Source organism: Coregonus lavaretus, assembly GCF_964263955.1.
Source record: "Coregonus lavaretus genome assembly, chromosome: 33".
Lineage (NCBI taxonomy): Eukaryota > Metazoa > Chordata > Actinopteri > Salmoniformes > Salmonidae > Coregonus > Coregonus lavaretus.
The window spans coordinates 36,630,998-36,642,094 of NC_140020.1; the positions used below are offsets into that span (position 1 = coordinate 36,630,998).

Consider the following 11,097-nt stretch of genomic DNA (forward strand, 5'->3'; position numbering starts at 1 on the left):
CAACATGTTTCAAGCAGACCACCATAGTCCCCGTGCCCAAGGACACTAAAATAACCTGACTAAATGACTACCGACCCGTAGCAATGACGTCTGTAGCCATGAAGTGCTTTGAAAGGCTGGTCATGGCTCACATCAACACCACTATCCCAGAAACCCTAGACCCACTCCAATTTGCGTACCGCCCCAAAAGATCCATAGATTATGCAATCTCTATTGCACTCCACACTGCCCTTTCCCACCTGTACAAGAGGAACACCTACGTGAGAATGCTATTCATTGACTACAGCTCAGCGTTCAACACCATAGTGCCCTCAAAACTCATCACTAAGCTAAGGATCCTGGGACTAAACACCTCCCTCTGCAACTGGATCCTGGACTTCCTGACGGGCCGCCCCCAGGTGGTAAGGGTAGGTAACAACAAATCTGCCAAGCTGATCCTCAACACGGGGGCCCCTCAGGGGTGCGTGCTCAGTCCCCTCCTGTACTCCCTGTTCACCCATGACTGCATGGCCAGGCACGACTCCAACACCATCATTAAGTTTGCCGACGACACAACACCGACAACGATGAGACAGCCTATAGGGAGGAGGTCAGAGACCTGGCCATGTGGTGCCAGGATAACAACCTCTCCCTCAACGTGACCAAGACAAAGGAGATGATTGTGGACTACAGGAAAAAAAAAAAGAGGACTGAGCACGCCCCAATTCTCATCGACGGGGCTGTAGTGTCCACATCACCAGCAAACTATCATGGTCCAAACACACCAAGACAGTCGTGAAGAGGGCACGACAAAGCCTATTCCCCCTCAGGAGACTAAAAAGATTTGGCACGGGTCCTCAGATCCTCAAAAAATTCTACAGCTGCACCATCGAGAGCATCCTGACTGGTTGCATCACCGCCTGGTATGGCAACTGCTTGGCCTCCGACCGCAAGGCACTACAGAGGGTAGTGCGTACGGCCCAGTACATCACTGGGGCAAAGCTTCCTGCCATCCAGGACCTCTATACCAGGCGGTGTCAGAGGCAGGCCCTCAAAATTGTCAAAGACTCCAGCCACCCTAGTCATAGACTGTTCTCTCTGCTACCGCACAGCAAGCGGTACCGGAGTGCCAAGTCTAGGTCCAAAAGACTTCTCAACAGCTTCTACCCCCAAGCCATAAGACTCCTGAACAGCTAATCATGGCTACCCAGACTATTTGCACTGCCCCCCCACCCCATCCTTTTTACGCTGCTGCTACTCTGTTAAGTATTTATGCATAGTCACTTTAACTCTACCCACATGTACATATTACCTCAACTACCTCAACTAGCCGGTGCCCCCGCACATTGACTCTGCAACGGTACCCCCCTGTATATATAGCCCCCTACTGTCACTTTATTTTACTTCTGCTCTTTTTTTCTCAACACTTTTTTTGTTGTTGTTTTATTCTTACTTTTTTTGTTTAAAATAAATGCACTGTTGGTTAAGGGCTGTAAGTAAGCATTTCACTGTAATGTCTGCACCTGTTGTATTCGGCGCATGTGACCAATAAAATTTGATTTGATTTGATTTGACACACTCCAGCCACATGAGGTCTAGCATTGTCTTGCATTAGGAGGAACCCAGGGCCAACCGCACCAGCATATGGTCTCACAAGAGGTCTGAGGATCTCATCTCGGTACCTAATGGCAGTCAGGCTACCTCTGGCGAGCACATGGAGGGCTGTGCGGCCCCCCAAAGAAATGCCACCCCACACCATGACTGACCCACCGCCAAACCGGTCATGCTGGAGGATGTTGCAGGCAGCAGAACGTTCTCCACGGCGTCTCCAGACTCTGTCACGTCTGTCACATGTGCTCAGTGTGAACCTGCTTTCATCTGTGAAGAGCACAGGGCGCCAGTGGCGAATTTGCCAATCTTGGTGTTCTCTGGCAAATGCCAAACGTCCTGCACGGTGTTGGGCTGTGGACGTCGGGCCCTCATACCACCCTCATGGAGTCTGTTTCTGACCGTTTGAGCAGACACATGCACATTTGTGGCCTGCTGGAGGTCATTTTGCAGGGCTCTGGCAGTGCTCCTCCTGCTCCTCCTTGCACAAAGGCGGAGGTAGCGGTCCTGCTGCTGGGTTGTTGCCCTCCTACAGCCTCCTCCACGTCTCCTGATGTACTGGCCTGTCTCCTGGTAGCGCCTCCATACTCTGGACACTACGCTGACAGACACAGCAAACCTTCTTGCCACAGCTCGCATAAATGTGCCATCCTGGATGAGCTGCACTACCTGAGCCACGTGTGTGGGTTGTAGACTCCGTCTCATGCTACCACTAGAGTGAAAGCACCGCCAGCATTCAAAATTGACCAAAACATCAGCCAGGAAGCATAGGAACTGAGAAGTGGTCTGTGGTCACCACCTGCAGAACCACTTCTTTATTGGGGGTGTCTTGCTAATTGCCTATAATTTCCACCTGTTGTCTATTCCATTTGCACAACAGCATGTGAAATGTATTGTCAATCAGTGTTGCTTCCTAAGTTGACAGTTTGATTTCACAGAAGTGTGATTGACTTGGAGTTACATTGTGTTGTTTAAGTGTTCCCTTAATTTTTTTGAGCAGTGTACTTATGTCATGCAATAAAATGCAAATTAATTACTTAAAAATCATACAATGTGATTTTCTGGATTTTTGCTTTAGATTCCGTCTCTCACAGTTGAAGTGTACCTATGATAAAAATTACAGACCTCTACATGCTTTGTAAGTAGGAAAACCTGCAAAATCGGCAGTGTATCAAATACTTGTTCTCCCCACTGTATATGTGTATTAAAGTAGTCAAACGTTTAGTATTTGGTCCCATATTCCTATCACATCAAGCTTGTTTTGGTTGCGTTTCAGATTATTTTGTGAACAATAAGAATGTATAATATATTCTGTCATTTTGGAGTCACTTGTATTGTAAATAGGAATACATTTTTCTAAACACTTCCACATTAATGTAGATGCTGCCATGATCACGGATAGTCCAGAATGAATCGTGAATAATGATGAGTGAACATGTTAGACAAACAAATATCATACCCCCAAGACATGCTAACCTCTCACCATTATAATAACAGGGGAGATTAGCATTTATGCATAAACGGTTTGACCGATATGGTCAAAATCCAAAGTGCTGGCGTACAGAGCCAAAACAACCAAAAATGTGTCACTGTCCCAATACTTTTAGAGTTCACGGTACATAGAGTGCATTTGGAATGTATTCAGACCCCTTTACTTTTTTCCACATTATGTTACGTTACAGCCTTATTCTGAAATAGATTCAATTGTTTTTTTCCCCCTTATCAATCTACACACAATAGCCCATAACGACAAAGCAAAAATCGGTTTGCAAATGTATTACAAATAAAAAACTGAAATATCATATTTAATCAAGTAAACATTTAATCACTTTAACACAAGTAAATCAGACCCTTTACTCAGTACTTTGTTGAAGCACCTTTGGCAGCGATTACAGCCTTGAGTCTTGGGTATGACGCTACAAGCTTGGCACACCTGTATTTGGGGAGTTTCTCCCTTTCTGCTGCCACTACGATGCTTCACCGTTGGGATGGAATTGGCCAGGTGATGAGCAGTGCATTCAGGCCAAAGAGTTCAATCTTGGTTTCATCAGACCAGAGAATCTTGTTTCTCATGGTCTGAGAGTCCTTTAGGTACCTTTTGGCAAACTCCAAGTGGGCTGTCATGTGCCTTTTATTGAGGAGTGGCTTCCGTCTGTCCACTCTACCATAAAGGCCTGATTGGTGGAGTGCTGCAGACATGGTTGTCCTTCTGGAAGGTTCTCCCATCTCCACAGAGGAACTCTGGAGCTCTGTCAGAGTGACCTTCGGGTTCTTGGTCACCTCTCTGACCAAGGCCCTTCTCCCCCGATTGCTCAGTTTGGCCGGGCAGCCAGCTCTAGGAAGAGTCTTTGTGGTTCCAAACTTTTTCAATTTAAGAATGATGGAGGCCACTGTGTTCTTGGGGACCTTCAATGCTGCAGAATTTTTTTGGTACCCTTCCCCAGATCTGTGCCTCGACAAAATCATGTCTCGAAGCACTACAGACAATTCTTTAGACCTCATGGCTTGGTTTTTGATCTAACATGCACTGTCAACTGTGGGACCTTATATAGACAGGTGTGCCTTTCCAAATCATGTCCAATCAATTGAATTTACCACAGGTGGACTCCAATCAAGTTGTAGAAACATCTCAAGGATGATCAATGGAAACAGGATGCACTTGAGCTCAATTTCGAGTATCATAGCAAAGGGTCTGAATACTTATATAAATAAGTTATTTCTGGTTTGTATTTTTTTTTATAAATTTGCAAACATTTCTAAAAACCTGTTATCGCTTTGTCATTATGGGGTATTGTGTGTAGATTGAACAATTAATACATTTTTAGAATAATGCTGTAACATAACAAAATGTGTTAAAAGTGAAGGGGTCTGAATACTTTCTGAATGCACTGTACTTCACCGCACAGTTAGCTATGCTAGCTAGCCAGCCAAACTTGTATAGTTAGCGAGCAACTGCTACTTGCTAGCTAGCTACACTCGTGCTGTAGCGCCGCCATGCACGTCTCCAGAAACAACGAGGTGCCCAGCTGTGTTGACATTTCACCTTTCCACATCATCCACTTATCCGAATAATATAGCTCTTTGCTTACGCACCGTTTCACCAGCGTCAGCCCATCCCATCCAACATCTCCCAACAGTCGAAGTGCATCGCAGTAAGCCACAGTAGCAACAGGTTGTAAACAGGTTCGAGCCCACAGGTGTTAGCGCTAACATGTTTGTAGGTAGGTGGTCCCAAATTAACTAAAGCCAGCCCTATAACTGATACTGATAAGTCAGCCAGAACTTACAAGTCATTGACACGGATTTCCACAAAGTTCCCACTTCGGTTTTGTTATTAGTAAGCTCTGGGCATCGTCTTCCAGCTGAAAAAAATTGATTTTCTATGGTGTGGGCGTTTAACACCTAGTCATATCCTCTCATAATTACCTTCCACTCAGTGGCCCTCTCTCCCAACTCCATCCACTCCTCTCAACCTCTACTACCCTCTCTGTACCTCTCATATCCTCCATTCTTCTCTCTCCAACACTCGCTCTTTGACCACATTTCTCACCAATGAAGAGCAGGGTGTGGTGTGGGAGACAAAAACGAAACAGATGGCAAATATCTAGACCGTGTGTCACATTTCAAACGCGCTCACACATATGCACACACTCTTTTGAAGCTAGTACCTTGTAATTATCTTAGGGCCTTGCTGAGGGTAAATAAACAACAAACGTTCATCAGGGAGGTTGGACAGATCTTTGACAACCTTGTCAATACCTCGACACGACTTCTTCAGACGCTCATGATCTTAAACCTAAAAATAGGTGTGTTGGTGGGGCCATAGAGCTGAGCTTCCTGAAGCCTCTCCTCTCCTGCCCTGTCAGCTTAAAAGCCTTTCTCGTCATTCGCTATGACCCAATACTGGCCAGGATCCAAACAACTAATCCATTCAGACGTGATTTACAATTAAGATCGCAGGAAACACTGAAGGACTAAACTAACCACAACCTTCGCTGCTCTGGTGATTATGACCACTCTTATCCTGTCTGTCGCAGTTATTAACCTTGGCTGTTCTGTATATGAGCTAACATTAGATGTTGGCCTGTTCTATTCTGTGAGGTGTCCCATCTTAGATGATGCCACATCATTACCCATGATGATCTCTAAAAGGACAGTGGCAGGGAAGCCCTTCCCATAACTGCTGAGGAGGCAACTTTTGAGGTCAGATGAGAGATCTCAAAGTGTTTCAAGAGTGTTTATCCCACAACATCGGCAACGGACCAGATGACTCCCATGTTCACAACTTCATCCCAAAGTACTCTGTACATTGCATTCACAACGTGGATGCTCCAAATAAGAAAATCTGTAAATAAAGTGGATTCTCCAGTTCAGTTCAGTTCAGCAGCATAACTATAGTGGGAACCCTGGTCGGTTGGTCATGGGAGTGGGGCCTCTCCTCTCCTGTTCACTACTCATCAGAGCGCTGATGTGATGTGAGGGAGTACATCCGTCATAACCATACAGAATTCATAAGGCAACCTTATTTCCCCACTGTCAGAGACACCGAATTATGCACCGCGTGACCAAATGATGGATTTTACATTTCCCAAAGTGTACACTTATTTATTGCTTTATAACAAATATGGGCTGGGGAAGTACATTATTGTCTTCATTACTAGGAAAAGTATGAAAGGGGGAAGAGGGGAACTATTATTCGGATGAACGTGTACTTGAATGAATGTGACTAGAAGTGGATAAAATGAGAATCAAATGAAATCCTTTAAAAACACACAACCATTGTCATATCATACTTTGCAAACCTAGTTCATCAAACCCATAAAAACCTTTGTGTCACTATACTTGGAGCTACAGTATGCCTGCAAGTGGCTGTGGGCACACAGTGAGTGGAGTGGACAACACTTCCGTCAGTGCTCCAGTCACTGTAGGGGTTCGCTCTAGAATCAGCTGCCTTGTGGAATGCTGACACAGCAGCTTGGTCCATCTGACCCACAGTAACCAACAGCCACTCTCTCTCTCTCTCTCTCTCACACAGGATACACAGTAAGACCAGCTCACTGAACACTGTTCACTGTATATGAGGGAAATTAAATTGGTAATACAATGCTACTTTCCCCAAATGTCAATATTTGAATGATATCAATTATAATCACATAATAAAGACATCTATTACCTCACTATTGTGTCCTCTCAGGTTGAAGTTGATCCTCTGCGGGGTAGTCCGATCCCTTCTGCAGTGGCTGGATGTTAACGTTACCCCAACAACCCCTCTCCCGTTCCCTGTGGCGAGCCAGCCTTCCTCATAGTAGCGCCGCCGGCACACCGGCTTCTCCTTCTCACTCTTGGGTACCCGGCCCTTCCATGACAGGCAGAGGATGTTGGAGTCACTGCACATGATGGGGCCATGCTCCACTGCGGCGAACATGCCTGCCGACCGCAACTTGTTCCTCGATTTGTGAAAATAATCTGGTAGGTCGTGTGCCTTTCAGAGAGGCTGGTGGTCCAGCTATGAGCACTTCCACTCTGCTACAGGGAAAATCGTGTCGGTGCCGGGGAACAGATAGCAGACACGCTGCATAGTATTTGACATTTCAGTAGTTTATCTGGGTGTCCCCATACGTTTTAAAGAAAAAATCAAAGTGGATAGTTCAAGTTTGTGCATTTCTGATCAGTTATTGATCACCAAATTATCTGCTTAACATGGCTGGCAAGTGGTGATTTTGTAGAAGATTGCATAAATGAAAAAGGCACAAATGTAGGACATTTTGATTTGTTACATTTGTTAGTCCTGTCAATGTGATACTGAATCCATGAGTATTGACCATGGTGCAGGTGAAAGATTAAAGTATTGGCCTATAATGTTATGCTATCAAATGTTATCCATGCCCAAAAGTGGACTTTAACTACAGTTGATGCGTTCACTGAATAAGAAAATCTATTTTCCTTTTTGTTTGCAGTCGTAGGCTACAGTGCTGGAACAAGTTTGAAACTCAAAGTCAACTAAAAATAACTCCTTCAACAACATTCAACCATGCAATACTTTTTTTTATTTTTTAAACGTTCCTTTTTGTTGTCTTGATTCACTCTTTTAGAAATTAGAAACAAATTAGTTGAGTGCATGTCAAACGGCAAGTGTCCTAGCACACAAAAAAACGTCCTTGTCGTCTAGAATGCTAATATCAAATCTCAATTTCAAACCATTCACTGCTTCAATATGGAGCATCCTATTATTCTGAATATGGCCCAATTCGGCGTTTCATTATTACTGAACCGAACGCCTGTTCTGTGTGCGTTGTCCACTGTGGTACTAGGGACTGCACGCATCAGCTGTCAACCCCAACCCACACGTTTCTGCCCGTAAACATCATTACGTCACCCAGCTTGCCTTTCAATCCCGTCAAGGAGTGCTGTGAAAAAGGGAGAGAAAAAACATGTTATGGGGAGAACTCAAGGAGGACTGATACCCTTGAATATACAATCTAATAAAAATGCCAAGACCCGCCCGAATACTCCGTTTGTGTTCACACTGTTGAGAGGGCGAATGGCCATAAAGGCCATAGACAACGACGCAAAAAAAAGGACTACAAAATACTAAAGCTAAATAGTTTTAGGCAGTGATGCGAGGCACAGTGCAGTGGAGCCTTCCCTTGTCAAACCTATTGCCTTGGTCATCCCGTTCGGTTTACAAATCATTGATTCAAACTATGTTCCGATACAGATTGCTACATCAGCTAGCTAACAGCTCAGTGCCATAATTCTCTACAACATATTTGATTTCCAATAATAGCATACCCTTATAAACCCCTGATAGCTAACGTTAGCATCCAGAATCAATAAACTGGGGATATTTATTTATTTGTTGCCTCAATCTTTTGGAAAACTGCCAGTCTATCGTCGCTACCAACTATTTTGGCTGCACAGCCCAGTCAGTGTCGTTAGCGAGCGAGCTAAATATCAGAGTGACCAAAACAATAACACCCATCCATTCGGCCAAATACTGGCAGTATTTGCATTAACCAGGTAGCAATTAAGCAGCGTATTCACTAACTACATAAAGGGGCTAGCTAAATATTTACCTAGTAACCTTAGACCAGACAGAAATACCTGCATTATCCCTTTTTTTTATCTGGACATTTCACAAATCTAGTTAGCTAACCAACTACTGGCATCGGCATTTTCACTGTAAATTGGTTGGCTACCTAGCTAACGTTAGTCGTTTTGTTTTCAAAAGACTCGTTTATGTGTGGCTAATTACAATAACAGCGAGGGAGTAGGTATCGTTGTCAGTATGCCAAAATCATGTAAGACCTATCGTCAATATCGCCGGATAAATATCAATTGACAATGATCAACCGCTTACCTATCTCTCGTCTCTCTGTTGCTGTCGCTGACTGTACGGATTGTGTAAACGCAGAGAGGAAGAGGCGAAGCGAGAAGTTTTACTCCGCTCAAAATATGTCCAAAAAAATAAGCCCACTAAGTGAGAATTTTTGAATGGAGGTCAATGAGAGTGTCGAATTTGGTCAACAAAACATTTAATTCCTAATTTGCTACAGGATGCTTATTTGATCGAATACAAGTTTTGTAATGGTTAGGTTGTTACAAATGCACGGATATAAGTGGACTCATCATTGATATAACCCGTTTTAACAATGACATTGCCATTGAGGGCTTCCACCATTTAAAGTAGTTAAGTGGGTGGGGATTCCTATGAGCTGGGAGCCATCCGTCAATGAAGAAGAAGAATATTGACTACTTTTAAATGTAGATAACCTCAATGGCGCTGCCGATGCTGTCACAGATGCTATAATCAAATCAAATCAAATTGTATTTGTCACATACACGTATTTAGCAGATGTTATAGCGGGTGTAGTGAAATGATTGTGCTTCTATCTCCGACAGTGCAGTAATATATAACAAGTAACATCTAACAATTTCACAACATATACCCAATACACACAACACTAGTAAGGAATGGGATTTAAGAATATATACATATATGGACAAGCAATGACAGAGCGGCATGGATACAGTAGAATATTATAGAATAGAATACAGTATATACATATGAGATGAGTAGTGGCAGATATGTAAACATTATTAAAGTGACTAGTGTTCCATTTCTTAAAGTGGCCAGTGATTTCAATAGGCAGGAGCAGCCTCTAATGTGCTAGTGATGGCTATTTAACAGTCTGATGGCCATGAGATAGAAGCTGTTTTTCATTCTCTCGGTCCCAGCTTTGATGCACCTGTACTGACTTCACCTTCTGGATGATAGCAGGGTGAACAGGCAGTGGCTCGGGTGGTTGATGTCCTTAATGATATTTTTGGCCTTTCTGTGACATCGGCTGCTGTATGTGTCTTGGGGGGCGGGTAGTAATGACACAGATACAAAGTTGAGTCATCTATCAAAAAATTCAATTTCCATTCAAAGGGCTTTATTGGCATGGGAAACATATGTTTACATTGCCAAAGCAAGTGAAATAGATAATAAACAAAAGTGAAATAAACAATCAGAAATGAACAGTAAACATTACACTCACAAAAGTTTAAAAAGAATAGAGACATTTCAATTGTTATATTATGGCTATGTACAGTGTTGTAGCAATTTGCAAATAGTTGAAGTACAAAAGGGAAAATAAATAAACATAAATATTGGTTGTATTTACAATGGTGTTTGTGCTTCACTGGTTGCCCTTTTCTTGTAGCAACAGGTCACAAATCTTGCTGCTGTGATGCCACACTGTGGTATTTCACCTAATAGATATGGGAGTTTATCAAACTTGGATTTGTTTTCGAATTCTTTGTGAGTCTGTGTAATCTGAGGGAAACATGTCTCTAATATGATTACCGTAGGCAGGAGGTTAGGAAGTGCAGCTTTGTTTCCACCTCATCACAAAAAATAAATAAAAGAATTGTGGGCAGTGTGCACATAGCCTGTCTTCTCTCAAGAGCCAAGTCTGCCTATGGTGGCCTCCTATCTGATGATATGCCATTTAGCAGCCACTTTTATCCAAAGCAACTTACATTCATGCGTGCACACAATTTTACGTATGGGTGGCCTCAGCGGGAATCAAACCCATAGCCCTTGGCATTTCAAGCACCATGCTCTATCGACTGAGCCACACAGGACCTAGCTCTATGGCTTGTTGTTCACATGGGTATCTGCCCTCTCATTAGCATGGTCCCACCTGATCTCTCCTCATCTCACCTGCCTTCCATCTTTGAGGACATGTATTTCCATTGTTAAAGCAGTCAATCGACTATCTCGTTTGGCATGGGCCCTCAAATCTTCAAAAAGTTCTACAGCTGTACCATTGAGAGAATTTTGACTGGCTGCATCACCGCCTGGTATGGTAATAGCACCGCACTCGATCGCATGGCGCTACAGAGGGTGGTGCGGACAGCCCAGTATATCACTAGTGCCGAGCTCTCTGCCATCCAGGACATCTATATCAGGCGGTGTGCTAGGAAGGCCCGGAAAATTGTTAAAGACTCCAACCACCCAAG

At 43.7% G+C, this 11,097-nt stretch overlaps 1 protein-coding gene across 2 annotated transcripts in view; it reads right to left on the bottom strand.

Moving 5' to 3' along the window:
* The window catches only part of LOC311108316 (tubby-related protein 4-like), a gene marked incomplete at its 5' end in the record, with an annotated part of 74,540 nt that extends 67,528 nt beyond the window's left edge, over positions 1-7,012 (bottom strand). For both annotated transcript variants that reach the window (XM_084150946.1, XM_084150945.1), the window contains one exon: positions 6,761-7,012. In XM_084150946.1, the coding sequence (XP_084007072.1) occupies positions 6,761-7,012 (252 nt within the window). The remainder of the gene's footprint in view (positions 1-6,760) is intronic.
* Positions 7,013-11,097: the final 4,085 nt, after the last annotated feature.